This window comes from Neolamprologus brichardi, unplaced genomic scaffold (genome assembly GCF_056152115.1).
Source record: "Neolamprologus brichardi isolate AB-2024 unplaced genomic scaffold, ASM5615211v1 NODE_ptg000031l+_length_7269946_cov_1, whole genome shotgun sequence".
Taxonomy (NCBI): Eukaryota; Metazoa; Chordata; class Actinopteri; order Cichliformes; family Cichlidae; genus Neolamprologus; species Neolamprologus brichardi.
The window spans coordinates 3,125,723-3,141,620 of record NW_028270136.1 but is presented as its reverse complement, the minus strand read 5'-3'; the positions used below and the strand labels follow the sequence as shown (position 1 = coordinate 3,141,620).

The window sequence follows — 15,898 nt, the reverse complement described above, 5'->3', positions numbered from 1 at the left end:
CGGTCGGAGCGGGCACGCTCCATTTGACGTAACTATTTTTAAATCCCGGTAGCTCTGCAACCACGTAAGTTAGCACAATAATTTTTTTTGCATATGAAACCGGAGGAGTTGTACTTACATCTTATGCCATCAGCTTGTCCTCGGTCACAGTTTCCTTCCACATATAGCTTTGCAAAAAACTGCATAAAAAGCACTTGCAGCAACAAAAACATAATATTCCAGAAACACGCTTTGGCGATCCGATCAGCTGTTTGTAACACTTTCTACGTCCATGAGCGTGAACTATCGCATGTCCGCCATGACCTGCCCGAAACCGGAAGTGACGTCATTTTGCGGAAATGTAGTTTTTTACCATCGGGGCCTTATGAGCCTATACTGGTGTTTTTAAAAGTTATGTTTGACTTTCTGACTTTCTGTGTCGTTTCTGGGATGCTTAGGACTCATATTGCACTGCTGGAAATAGTTTATTTTGATGCATATGCTGCTTTTTTGCAAATTTGCATCATAATATTTATTTTCGTTTTTCCTGCAGTGTATAAAAATTGGTGTATTTCAAAAATAAAACTATGAAGACACTTAAAATAAATTTCCTGTGGTGGGAAACTATTTTGTGCAACTTTTTTGTATTTACAGTTTTGAGGGATAAGCGTCTTAAATTTCTTGGGAAAAACCTTTTAATGTAACTAAAAAATATAAGGTTGCATTTTTACATTTCTGGAAAGACAGGTTGATGAGTGATCATCAATCAAGTGTTATTCTAATTAATTATTTTGAGTCAACTCAGTTTAGACTTTTTTTTAAATTAAAAAAAAAAAGAAAAAAGGTTTCACCAAGGACATGCAAGTAATTCTCACCTCTGGCCCATTGCTGTGAATTGCTGATATCCTGCCCTTAAGTGGAGGATCCTGGGATCACAACTCAAATTCTTTGGCTTGTAGCAGAACCACGGCTCACCTGTTTGGAGGTCAGTGTAGTTCCACACGGGCTGCTGGGTTGTACGCAAGCATACGTGACATTTGGTAGTTTCAGTAACTGAGCCTGAGCGGAACTGGCTCACAAAGCACATCCTGTCAGGCTGTTCGATGTTCAGGCTGTTCGATGTTCAGGCTGTTCGATGTTCAGGCTGTTCGATGTTCAGTCTGCGAAGTTCTGTGGCTGCCTCACTGGGGTGAACCAGTGTCACCTGGTAGGACCAAGAATCAAAGTCTGGTAACCCGGTCTCGTAGATTATATGTATACAAAGGACCATGTAATATACTCTTTGCACTCACGATTCTGAGTGCCAGCATGTAATCTACTCAGATTACATGCTGGCAACAGGAAACAGTGCCAATAGGAACAAAAACAAACCATGTGTGGATGGTCCAAGGTATAAATAAATAAATAAATGATAATGTAAAATTACATTATACGAGTATAAAAGTCAGTGGGGCTGGCTTAAGACTTTTTGACACTACTGTACAAGTTGTTTTTTGGGGAACTCCAGTTTTTCCTTACTTTCACATTACATTTACTCCTTATCCATAGATTATGACCTAAGATCATGTGAGTAATCTGTGTGTGCGTGTCTGTGTGTGACTCCTCCCACCAGATAATGGCTGTGGATTTTTCTCTCTTCTCTGTCTCTCCGGTATGGACATGGGTGTGTCTAAATGGTGATTTTGACTCAGTGTCAACATGCAAATATTTGCATGCCCAAGAAACAAGATATAAGGTGTACTGTAATGAACAAATAACAGTTTGATCTTTAAATTCCCATTATACTAATAATCTAAATTCAAGGTCTTTGTCATCAGCTAATAGGATGATTGCATTTTGCCTTCATTAGGAATTTTTGGCATGAGCCTTTTAGAACAACTGAGTTAAACAACTGAGTTAAATCAACACAGGTTATTTATATTCAATAAACCTGTGAATTCTTTGTTGATAAAACATGATTGAAACGTTTAGATGAAGTAAGTTGAGCTCTTGGAATATTTTTAATCCCTCCCTTACTTTGTCACTTCATTCCAAAACTATTCACTAACTTTTACTCCAATACTACTTGGTCATTTAAATACTACATGTGGTCTTCATATTACATATTGTTCAACAAAATCTAGAGTGTGGTCAACATAAAAATGCAATGGATTTATAACAACTTCCACTCTATCGACCTCCTTTCTTTATCCGGGTTGCAAGGGTGGGGGAGCTGGGGCATAACCCAGAAGTGATAGGGCACAGGTTGCCAGTTTATCATAGGGCAAACACAGAGAGACAATCAAACATTTGCACTCACATTCACGGGTAATTTAGAATAAACAGGGTACCCAGAGAGAACCCACTGCAAGCTAGCTGGACTGTGGATTTGATCCCACCACCACGCCACCAAGCTGTCAATCCAAGCTTAACAAAAGTAGGAATGATTGCAAGGCTTGATGCTGAATTTTCTGTAAGTTTTTGTCCTTCACAGGTTAAACCACAATAAATAGCAACAGCATACACGTGGTGTGTGTAGGGATGGGTACCAGTATCCGATGACAAAAACGTTAGTAACCAGACCGAAAAGCAGCGCACATTTCGGTGCTTTATTTCGGTGCTTTTTTTCCTGAGATGTGATACACTTAAGATTCTAGCCAATCATTTTCCTTTCCAAGGATAGTAGGCAGGTCCAGGTACGTACATTCTTTTAGAGCAGAGCTACAGATTAAAAATGCCCAAGGCAAAGCGGTCAAAAGTCTTGCTGTACTTCACAGCAAAAGATGCAAACTCAGCAGCCTGCAACAAGTGCTTTAAGGTGGTACTGTGCAAAGGAGGTAACACCTCAAATCTGATGAAACACCTGGCGACGCATAGCTTTTTTTTTAAAGCCGAGAAATGCACCGTACTTACTACGGATGTGGTGCCTGTTATCGGACCCAGAGTTAGCAACATCCCCCAAGAACCCGAAGAGGAGCGTCCTGGCCCCTAGCCCTGCCAGTGTAGCAGAAATGATGACGGATGATGATGCAGCAGCAGCCGTTTTTCTCTGCGTGAGTAGCTCAATGTTGTTCGTGTGTAATTTACATTGAGTATGCTAACCACGTTATTACATTAATGCATGTAAGGTGAACTAGCAAACACCGTCATAGTTACATGCGGCTGTCTTCTTGTTTGATGGCAGATACTCCCTTCACCCTGGCCAAAAAGGCTAAAATGACCAAAGAAAAATTGGAAACAGTTAAACATGAGAGGTTTTTGGACAAAGTTTGTGTTTTTTCCATTGTTTAAGCACTGCTTCCAGCCAAGACTGATACCATATATGCCCCATAGCTGCAGAAAAGGCTAACATTGTTATCTTTTTACAAAAAAAACAGCTATACATGAGAGGTTTTTGGTCAAAGTTTGCGTTCTCCATTCTTTAAGCACCGGTTTGAGCCAGAAGAATGTGTAGAGAGTGGCATCACAAGCATAACCACTTCATGAGAAGTGCCCTCCTCTTTCGTTGGCAAAAAGGGTTGACAAATTCAGAATTGTGCACCACTTTATGGTTATGTATGGTTGTGAGAATAACAGTAACATTAAAGACGAGTGTCTTGTAGGTGACAGAAATGTAATTTTAGTCTGCAGTAGTAGACATCTACCTCGTGTGGAACTAACAATGTCAAAAGGTGAAATAAACTATTTTGTGAAACATTGTACAGCTTAAGCTGCTGCACATACTGATCTCACGCATGGAAGTAAAGCACAAGCAACCAGAGCTAATCTTTTAGGATAGTAAGTTACTGGCTTCACTTGTGGAAAAAGTGCTGTTAGTTATTTTACAGTCACCTGGCATTTGTGCTGTTCACAGAACCACAAGTCCATCGCTGGACCTCCTCTGCGCTGTCACTTTTTGGAGCTTGGCACGCTCCCTCAGGTTCTCATGTTCCAACGCTGCTGAAGATTTAAGGCAGAGCACGTCGTACACCTTAGTTGTCTTCCTTAACGCCAACGTCGAAACTCTTTCATTGTATTTAAGATTTTGCTGTGCAAAGTCTCCTCGTGACGATTTCCTTGTGACAATCCTTTGGAAGCCCAGTAGCACAGCTCTCTGTGCTGAAGGTGATCTCCAATCCTCCTGAAGACTCTCTCCAGGCCTCAGCTTCCATCTTGTGGGCGATCCTCTCAGTCACTACTTCTCGTTATGGCACCTCACGACATATACAAATTAAAAAAATGACACTCCTCTTGCCACACGGCTTTCGCCATGTGTCAACTCCCCAATGAGACATGTACAAAAATGTTGCACAGTCTCCCTAAAACAATCTCCAGGGTTTGTCCCTTGGAGCAGCTTCGCTCCAAGCTGTAACCCTGTGTAAAATCACATTAGTCAGCAATTAAATGTTTAGCTTGTTTAACTCCCAGCTCCACCCAGAGCCTGTATCCTAGAAGACAAAGTCTTAAAGTTAAAACAACTTCACATTTGCAACCAACTGCAGCTCATAAGTGTAATAAAGTATTCAGCATCACAGAGACAAGGATCATTGCAGGTTTATTCTAAACTCATTAAACTCCTACTTTTTCCATAATTTGTTCCAAATCATTTAACATCTCAACGTCATTCCTTAAGTTTGTCACTCACCATGAGCCCAATATTGGTCAGATAATGAGCCCCATATAACAATTCTGTAACCACTGCACATCTGTTCAATTGTCACTTGTCTGCCTGTGCTGAATCCTCTACAAACACTCTTAGAGAAAAACAAACATTAGCCAAACACACGGATCATCCTGGTTGTCAGGTGTCGGCCATCCAGTTTCTAGAGGAGCTGTGAAAGGTCATAAATTTAACACTCGCTGTGGAAAAAGTATCACTGGTTTCAAACACAGTATGTCTCAAACTGTATTAATTTCTCCCCTGTAACATTCACATTTTCTCCAACATTTCCTCAACAACACAGTGTAATTTCATCATCAACATATAGCCTGTAACTACAGTTTTCTTCACACAAAATCTCAGTAATCCTGTGGTAGAAAAACATCATTGTGTCCTGCTGTAAATCACATGATCAAATCACATGATTAACCATCTGCTGTAAAAAGAAATGTAAATGTTAGCGCTGCGCAGGTGTATACACTCTTTCTCACAGTAATCTCTGTGAGCAACACAAGGTAGTGAATAACACACCCATGGTAAATTCACAGACACAAAAAATCTTAAACTAAAAAGGTTAAATTTGCAGAGTTCACATAGTCATGTGACCCAAGTTTCCACCTGTGGTCTCCTTCTGCTCCTGCAACAGAGACACACACAGAGATACATCCACACCTTTGTCAGGTGGGGGTTAACTTCACACAATGGTGTTAAGTCAGTCAGTCTTGTCAGCTTCCCCATTTATTTTAAAATTCTCACTCATTCACTCAGTGATTCTTTCTTTTGCTGATTGTGGAAATTATCGTCGCATTTGTTTCCACGCTCAGCAAAATGACGTCATTTCAAAAAGAAAAAGAATTTAGACTGGATTTCCTCGTTGAATCCTTTTGGACAGGAACTTGTTTCCTAATTGTCCCAAATATAGCGCTTCTGTTCTAATCGTGCAGATCTGCTCAAACAGAGATCATCAAACAAAACTTCAGTGCACCATGAAAGTAACAAAATAAAAGGAAAGAAAGAAAATAAATGAAAGCAAAGGAAAGAAAGGCCTTGTTTAAGTCATGACACGTGTTCTTCATGCCAGGGGGATAAATCGGCAGGCTCAACTTAGTAACAAAAGACAAATCAACAGCGAGTTTAATCTCAAACATTCATCCAATCAGCCATATACACAACATACAGCATAACCCTGTTGTCTTAGCACATAATAAGTTTCTTCTCATGTAACCAAATGTGTGCCATGTTAAAGCTTCTTCACACACCAGAAACTCACAATCAGCTCACTCAGCTCACTCATTTAAGACCTCTCATCAGCATTCTGTTTTCTCCTCTATGATGCAACCATCTGTCCTCCTATAATATTCAGTCCACTAGTCTATGTATCACTTTCATCTTACTAGTTACTTGGACAAGATGACAAACAGAATCTCATGCTGTCTGGTCTTCATGAGTATCATTGTATGTGTATATGCATGTAGGGTTAGTATAGTTAATGCATTTTCTGTATGTTTTTGTGTTCCTCTCTCATCACATTTTCATTATTCTCATCACTGCTTTAAACAACACACATCTCTCTGTTTGTTTGTTTTTTAAACTGTCCTTTCCTCCAAAACAGAAAATAGCATTACAGCTGTTTCAGGCTGAGAAACACCAAACACTCTTCATGCTATCATTCATCCACACAACTATTTTATTTCTTTTGCCCACTGGGCAGGTGACCTGCAGAATCACGTCTGCCCCAGCTGGATACCTTTTCACACACACCGTGACGTCAGACACACTCATTTCTGCTTAGCGCACAATTTCACTTTATTCGTCAACGATCCACACACCACGTGCTGCCCAATAAAAACTTTGCGGTGTATTTCATCCTCTTTCAAGGTAGACTTCTTTTAAGTTTGCGGCAGGCAACGTGCCTTACCCCAAAACCCAGGCTACGTGTACACAACAGGTCACAGAATTCCGTTAACACCGCTTTAGGTTTCCTTCTGCGCTGTTGCGTTCACTTACTGGCACTCACACACATATACGCTCATTCACACTCTTTTTAGGCCTACAATCCCCCTTACCGCGGCGAGCTCTTTCCTCCTAACATTGGTGGAGAAACCAAACACTCAACGCCCCTAATCTCCCCAATGTGTTCAGCTGGTGCTAATTGGCCACACCTAGTCAGATGTGTATAAAAACATACCTGAGGCAGGCTTTCCAGAAGCTCACTAGTCTCTGCCTTGGTGGCACCAGCCATTTTAGCTAACCTGCTATGCCATATAAAGACAAAACCTCTTCTCACTCAAAACACTCGTCTCTTTTTTTCTATTCATCTCTTTTTTTATGTTGCATTTTTTGAGCTGGGTCGTAACACAACTGGGGGCTCGTCCGGGATATATTTTCCGGAGCTGTAGACAACTCTGGTGTTTGGTACAATGTTACTGCCTTGTATTTAATTATGGATTTTGACTTACAAGATTTCATTCATGCACTGAGTTCTGAGAAGTTTGAGTTATGTCGTAAAGATGACTTGTTGAGTTTTACAGCACACTTTGATATTCCAGTAAAGAAATATAGTGCGAAAAAAGAAATAAGAGTACTATTTTACAATGATTAGTTGAGTTGAAAATTCCTTCTATTGAGCAAGGTGTCCAACCTTTGAAGGAGGATGTTGGTGCTACAGCAACTCCGCCAAAAGTCCAGGTGGAGCCTAAGAAGCCTCACACTCTACCTCGTTTCGAACCTGTGTCCCCAGATTTCAGTTAATTAGAACTTTCCTTACCGAGTCTTACATAGATTTGGTTTGCATGAAACAATAATTAAGACCATACAGGCACTTTATGATAACCCTACGGCAAGGATTAAAATTAATGGCTACCTATCAAATAGTATTAAGCTGGAAAGAGGAACGAGGCAGGGCTGTGTGTGTTCACCATTATTATTTACGTTATATCTGGCACCATTGGCTCAAAATATAAGGCAAAACAAAGAAATAGAAGGCATTAATATCCATGAGAAGGAGCATAACTTAGCCTGCTATGCAGATGATATTTTAATAGTTTTAGGTCAACCAGCAAACTCTCTACCCTAAATTAATGCAATTATTTGAATACTTTGGTCAATTATCAGGATATAAAGTTAATATGAGTAAAACATATTTGCTTAAGTACAACTATATTCCATCAGAAGAAATCATAAGTAAGTACCAATTAGCATGGCAAACACAGTATTTTAATTATCTTGGAGTCATAATACCAAAGGATCTTACAGAACTATTAGAACGAAATTACTTACCAATACAAAAGAAAATTAAGGGAGATGTATTGAGATGGAATTTAATTCCATATTTAAGTTTATATTCGAGAATAGATTAAATTAAAATTAATATACTGCCTAAATTATTATGTGTATTTCAAACACTACCAATAGAAATAAACCAGAAACAATTTAATGAATGGGATAAAATTTTGTCAAGATACATATGGCAAGGAAAAAGGCCCCGAATTAGATTTAAAACCTTAAAACTTAATAAAGCAAAAGGGGGGTGGGGCTTACCTTCTCTTGGGGATTATTATTGGGCAGCACAATTAAGGCCTATGATATGCTGGTGTAATCCTTCATATGACACTCAATGGAAAGTCATTGAGGAGGGTCCGACCTCCATCCCCATACAAGTTATTATAGCAGACAGCAGCCTGTAAGATTTAATAAAAAACTATTGAAAATCTATGGATCAAAAATTTGGGAAACAGTAATAAAAGAATATAAACTAGAAGAGGATATATCAATTCTGTCCAGAGACCTGGATATATTGCAGGTCTCTGGCTCTCTGATGATATCACATCTCTCTGGGATGTGATATGGAGTCATCCAAAAAAGAACTGTACCTGTGCCTGATCTTTTCAGTTTAAGAATCTGACAAAAGAAAATGAGCCCCATAAGTTTGCCATTTTGCCTAATTTGTAAAACATCAATATTAAGCTACAGTCACTGTGTCTGATCCTCTTCTACAATTCAGGCATATTTTACTTCCCTGCTCTTTGCTCCTGAGCTACCTGAGTCTTGATATTAATTGTTGGTGAAGTTCTGGCAGACGTCATCATTTTATTGTTCCATGCCATAAAACAACTGTATTATGTCCTAAAGCCTCTGTAACACAGGATTCTATTATCTGTGTGTCCACCTTGGTCCACATGTCTTGACACACCTTATCAGATACATACCATTTACAGGCATGTATATTGTGCAGCTGATGCTGCAGGTGTTTAAAATGTTCATACCCAGGCATACTTGGGATATGATAAACAACTGGAATATAAAAAAAAGTGCACCTGCTGTAAATAATCGGAATCCAGCAATCATTAACAGTTACAGACAGAAATGTGTAACCGCCTAATTTGCACTACCTCATTGCTTTCTTTACTGCCACCTTCACTTCCTGCTCTTCCATCAGTGTCCACATATACTACCATTTTGATCCATGCAGTGAGAAACCACAGAAGCCTTTCTCCTTGTTGTGAGTAAACTTCTTCTGCATCATTTTTACTCCAGGGGCAGAAACAGTATAAACAAGATCGTTGTGTGTTTGTTTTTTTCTTGTTAAAAAGCTTTGAAATTTAATTTTTAGTGCTTGTACAAAATAATTATAATTTAAAAATGCTCCATACAGTGTTTATTTACTTTAAAAACCTTTATTATTTTACTTATTTTCAAGATTTGAATGGATTGTAGTGGTTATTCAAAAAACAAATCCTCCATCAAATAGAAAGGGGAGAAGTACATGAGAACCAACTTGCAATAAACTTGCAAATGTCATGATACACTATCCTCTCATTTAAATGTGGAAAATTTATACTCAAACATACAAAACAGCAGCAGTCAGTAAGGATCCATTTGTTTAATTACATTTTTATTCAACAACTGTTCATAGAACTGTACTTTGCGCATTCCTACAAAAATGTTGAGATTTTATGTTTATATTTATAGGTTTATATTTATTTATATTCTTAAATTTGGTCCTTAAACTCATATTTCCTAAGTGAACCCTGAAAGCAGTGTTGCTATAATTGATTATATTAGATCAATTGTTTTACATCAGATGTACAACCTGAATCTGCGTGCAGCAAATGGCAACATAGATTCTGTTACATGTTTTTAGAGGAAATACTGAATGCCTATAGACTCCAAACCCAACTTGTGGAATAACTTATATTGTGTAGTAAAATACAAAAGAAGAAATGTTGTTGCTGAAAATATAACTTAAAGCTTTAATTGTAGAGAAAGCATTTGAGACAGTCAGACCAACAAATGTTATCCTCTTTATCCTCCTAAGACCTGAACTCCTTCATGGCATGCATTTTTAATCTCTCTTTGCTATTTGGGGTGGTTGGGACCTGATGAATGAAAAAACACAGAATTACCGGTTTTGTTTTTACCTGATTTTTGTGTCTGACAAAAATGAGATGCACATATGAGGACATTCATTTTACATTTCGATAGAACAGTATAATGTCCTTGTAAGTGGATATCAGGCCATTGTGGAGCAAAATGTAGTATTTTGGTCTACACAACCCAAAATGTAATGTCCACATATGTGGATGCCAGGTCTTAGGAGGTTAAATAATGCTTATATTACCATCTGGATCAATGAGGTGGACTGTCCATCCAACTAGCCATTAAACTAGATACATACAGGTAGCTATCCCTAAAACATATTTGCTTTTTTGGGTGACAGAATTTCAGTTATATGTACTGAAAGCAAGATGTGTGGGTTCGTATAGAGGGGGTTTTATTTTAATGTTTATTATGTATTATTTTGAAGCACACATTACCTCTTTGTTTTTTGGTTCTTTTTTAAAAAGCAAAAACAAAAGAACAACTGATGACAGTACAACACTGCAGACAGAAATGAGGACAGCTCAACAATCATGAAGGTCCAAATTTGTAAAAGACAGGCGGTCTGCTCTTCCCTTCCAAAGTATGGTTACATCGTCCTGTTGTTGGCTGTGTTTGTCTTAATCTTGATCTTAATCATGAAAGACAACATGGACACCTTAGAGGTAAGCACCCAGTTTTGAATAGTTTGACTGTAATGTTACTTATAAAGTTTGGCAGAAACATGGCATTGTATTTCTTCTGTTTTGGCTAACAGAGCCAAACACATATTCATGTCTTTCTTCCATTGCCAACTGATTACATGGAAATCTGCATATAATTTTGACACAGAGTCTGTGCTGCTATAACTTTATTTCATAGATTTTTTGTGACGACAAAATCACAACCTATATATAAACCTATATATATATATTTAAAAACATCTAAAGGACATTTTGGATTTAGAGCTAGGAGCATTGCACAAAAGCAGAAAGTAAATTTTGACATTCAGAGTATATCACTGTGCAAAGCAGCATCACACTTTATATTCTTACATCTTGCTTTTGATTGAAGGTGTTAGCAGCTGAAAATCCTGCAAGGTCATTCCAAGCGATATCAGTAAGAGCGTCCCGTCTAAGCTCCCAAAATCCACAGATTCGTATATTGATTGAAGCTGCATAAAATATCTTCATATTTCAAAAAAACGGAAACAATAAAAATATATGAATGCTGTTCTGAAAAAACAGTCATTTTTGTTGTGTAGTGATATCTGTGTGGAAATTAAAAAAACAAAACAAACTCAAGCTCTTACTGTAAATACTAATGTGCCTGCCTATAAAACGAGACTCGTACTTTTATGTAACTTGGCAAAGGTAGGACCCAAACTGATTATAGCCACTACTTGAAAAACTTAAACAAAAAGAGCTAGTGAAGAGCCGCACCTAGGAGCCGTGAAGAGTGATCTTCAGCAGTAACAACCAGCTAAAACACAGATAGGTGTGTAAGACTGCAACTGGTCTTCCTTGTCTTTTGAGCTGTGCCATCCACAGTAGGATGGAGGCAGTCATTACAGTCTTCACTACCTCAATAAAGGGCTCTCCTAACAAGTTTGCGTCTTTCCCAGAAAGTATGCCAGTTATGTATGAAGCCTGCATTATTTGCTGTACACCATCTAGGTACCCAGTGCTTGAAAGATGACTTTGGGTTTTATGTTTCATTACTTGTTAGAATGAATGATTTTGTATAAAATCACACTGCAGGTAACAATGCTACTGCTGAACCTTTTTGTCAATACATTTTTTTATTATTATTTTATATATCTTTTAGCAATTAATAATTTTGTTTACCAAAAGCTTCTTTGGCACTTCATTTGTTTGATGCATCTTTGTCAGCATGTCTCTTTCTTTCAGATTAAACTGAACTCCAAGATCTTTACCCCGAGTGTTTCCCCCGTTTCTTACACGGATCATGGCTTCTGCAACTTCCTACCATTGTCACCCAAGGATGCTCTTGAAGAAGAATACATTCTGAAGTCCATTGCATGGCCTGAAACTCCACCTTTACCATCTCCTTTTTCCCAGAACAAAACCAGTGATCCAGCCCACAGCATCTTTACCATTGTCTCAGGGAGAGGAAGAGGACAGTGGCATGTTGGGGATAAACTGGAGGTTATGGTCAAAATGTATGATTCCCAGAGAAATCCAAAGAAGTATGGTGGAGATGTCTTACTTGTCCGGCTGCACAACCCAGCTCTTGGCGCAGGTGTGGCAGGGCAAGTGAAGGATCATCTCAATGGCTCCTACTCTGCTGTATTCTCTTTACTCTGGGAAGGAAGTGCGCAGGTTGAGGTGATGTTAAAATTTATCATTTTTAAATGTGTTTTTAGGTGTTGTTAATCTATTTTCCAGTCAGCTTTAAATTCTGCAAAAAGTCAAGGGCCCCAAAATTATGCGTCAGTATTAACTCAGGCTGGTATTTGACTATTCAGAAAGTGATGAATTTGTACCTGGATCATGAGCCTCTTTATTTTACTCTACTTGAATAACAGTAGCCATATTACTGAGACTCAAGGCTCAAGGCGTTTGGCAGAAATACATGAAATGACCATTTTCTGCTGCTTATCCTTGTTCAGATTGCAAGGTCAGCAGTCCAAGTAGAGAAGCCCAGACCTCCCTTTCCAGAGCCAACGGTTCTATGAGCTAGAACCATGTCCTACTGTTCCACCTCCCTAATGCTAACCTGATACCTTGTCCAGGGGTATTTTTTTTTTGTTTTGTTTTTTTTATTTGTATAGCAAAATTCATTACAACAGCAGCCTTGATCAAAGTGCTGTACAGAATTATAAAATAACTACTACCAAATAACGCGGTCGTTCCCAAACTTTCATACCCCCCCCCCCGACACACACACACACAAACACATCCTCCAACCACACATACCCATATTTTGTTTTCAAACTCCATTGCCGTTTATTTCACACCTCAAACATTTAGTAAGCAATTAAACAAAAAAAAGTCTAAAGGCTAAAACAAACCAGAGAGGAAGGAACCCGACGCTACGCAGAATTAGATCGGCTAGTGAAGAAAAGCTGTCGGAAAGACAAGAAAGAATGGCTAGAACGAAAAGGTTCCGAAACTCAGGAAGCAGCGGATCGGAATGATTCCAAGACCCTATACCACATCGTAAACAAGCTTACGATGCAGGACCAATGCAAACCAAATGACTACGTCATGCGATGAGCCGGTGCCCGTACAGGAGTTGGCATCCATTGGTCTGATCAAGACCGTCTTGGTGACCTCAATTTCGCTGACAATATCGCCTTACTTAAGGAAGACGAACTGAAGCTACAGCAAGGAACGACCGATCTAAGAAGAGAAGCTGGCACAATTGGCCCGACGATCAGCTCTGAAAAGTCGAAGATCATGTGCGTCAGCTCCAAGGACCCACAACGAGGGATCTACATCGGGACACAGTAGCTAGAAGAAGTGGAGAAATTCACCTCCCTTAGTAGCTTGATTTCCCATGACGGCGATTCGGAGGTGGATGTCAAATGCCGCATTGGAAAGGCAGCTGCGGTATTTCGGAGGATGAACAAGATCTGATCCTCCCCAACCATTTCCCTCAAGATCAAACTCTGCTTGCTTAATTCGATCATAATCCCAACTGCCACTTATGCCAGCGAGACTTGGAAGGTGTTGGCCTGTATCAACACTAAGCTCGACGTCTTTCAGCAGCGATGTCTTTGCCAGATTCTGAGGATCTGCTACACCTATCACATCACCAACGAGGAGGTCCTGCGAAGGAGTGGCACAGTCAAACTTCACAACATCGTTCCACACAAAAGACTCCGACTGGCCGGCCATATCCTCCGCATGGATGACGCACAGATTCCAAAAACAGCGATGCGCTTGCAACCCCTGGGCATTAAAAGACCACGAGGACGTCCCTGCAACACCTGGCAAAGGTCATTCCATCAAGACCTAAAGACATCGAATATATTGTTGGAAGAAGCGGAAGCCTGGGCACAAGATCAAGCCTGGTGGCGTTCGTTTGCCGCCCGATATGCCACATAAGGCATTGGAGGATCTAAGTCTAAGTAAGTAAAGCAATAAATTACAGGCAGCAATAAATTATAAAATAGGGTAGATTATTCCACAGTTCAGACGTTAAGACCCCAAATGCTCGATCGCCTCTGTGAACCAGCCTAGACATTGGTATGGCTATAAGCAAAAGATCATTTTATCATCATTTTCAGACAAATGTCTCCAAGTCTCTGTTAGTACATGACTTAATAATTGATCAACAAATTGATTTACTTTGCCTTACAGAAACCTGGTTGCAGCAGGATGACTATGTTAGTTTAAATGAATCAACACCCCCGAGTCATTCTAACTACCAGAAATCTCGAAGCACAGGTCGACGGGGCGGTGTGGCAGCAATTTTTCACACCAGTCTATTAATTAATGAAAGACCAAGACAGACTGTTAATTCATTTGAAAGCCTGATGCTTAGCATTGTCCACCCCAGCTGTGAAACTCAGAAACCAGTCTTACTTGTTATCATCTATCGTCCACCTGGGCCTTACACAGAGTTTCTGTCTGATTTCTCAGACTTTATATCTAATTTAGTTCTGAGCTCAGATAAAATAATTATTGTGGGTGATTTTAACATCCATGTTGATGCTAAAAATGACAGCCTCAACATGGCATTTAATCTGTTGTTAGACTCAATTGGTTTCTCTCAAAATGTAAAAGAACCCACCCACCACTTTAATCACACTCAAGATCTTGTTTTAACATATGGCATAGAAACTGAACATTTAACAGTGTTTCCTGAAAACCCTCTCCTGTCTGATCATTTCTTGATAACATTTACATTTACAATAATTGATTACGCAGCAGTGGAGAGTGGACTTTATCAGAGTAGATGTCTTTCTGAAAGCGCTGTAACTAAGTTTAAGAATATAATCCAGCCACTGTTATCATCGTCAATGCCCTGTACCAACACAGAGCAGAGCAGCTATCTGAACGCTACCCCAACAGAGGTCGATTATCTTGTTAATAATTTCACCTCCTCACTACGTACGACTCTGGATACTGTAGCTCCAGTGAAAACTAAGGTCTCTAATCAGAAGTACCTGACCCCGTGGTATAATTCTCAAACACGTACCCTAAAGCAGATGACTCGTAATCTGGAGAGGAAATGGCGTGTCACAAATTTAGAGGATCATCATTTAGCCTGGAGAAATAGTTTGTTGCTTTATAAGAAAGCCCTCCGCAAAGCCAGAACAGCTTACTACTCATCACAACCCCAGGTTTCTCTTCAGCACTGTAGCCAGGCTGACAAAAAGTCAGAGCTCTTTTGAGCCAACCATCCCTTTAACGTTAACTAGTGATGACTTCATGAACTTCTTCACAAATAAAATTTTTATCATTAGAGAAAAAATTACCATTAATCATCCCACAGATGTAATATTATCTACAGCTACTCTTAGTTCCATTGATGTTAAGTTAGACTCTTTTTTTCCAATCGATCTTTCTGAGTTAACTTCAATAATTACTTCCTCCAAACCATCAACGTGTCTTTTAGACCCCATTCCTACAAAACTGCTCAAAGAAGTCCTGCCATTGATTAATTCTTCGATCTTATATATGATCAACCTATCTCTAATAATCGGCTATGTACCACAGGCCTTCAAGGTGGCTGCAGTTAAACCTTTACTCAAAAAGCCATCTCTAGACCCAGCAGTCTTAGCTAATTATAGGCCAATCTCCAACCTTCCTTTCATATCAAAAATCCTTGAAAGAGTAGTTGTCAAACAGCTAACAGATCATCTGCAGAGGAATGGTTTATTTGAAGAGTTTCAGTCAGGTTTCAGAGTTCATCACAGCACAGAAACAGCTTTAGTGAAGGTTACAAATGATCTTCTTATGGCCTCTGACA

At 39.3% G+C, this 15,898-nt stretch overlaps 1 protein-coding gene across 1 annotated transcript in view; it reads left to right on the top strand.

The window, feature by feature from the left end:
* The first annotated feature begins 10,476 nt into the window (after positions 1 to 10,476).
* The window catches only part of LOC102791974 (NXPE family member 3-like), a 33,696-nt gene continuing 28,274 nt past the window's right edge, over positions 10,477 to 15,898 (top strand). Inside the window, exons 1-2 of the mRNA XM_087837410.1 lie at positions 10,477 to 10,641; positions 11,848 to 12,303. Coding sequence (XP_087693536.1) covers positions 10,510 to 10,641; positions 11,848 to 12,303 — 588 coding nt within the window. The 5' untranslated portion in view covers positions 10,477 to 10,509. The remainder of the gene's footprint in view (positions 10,642 to 11,847; positions 12,304 to 15,898) is intronic.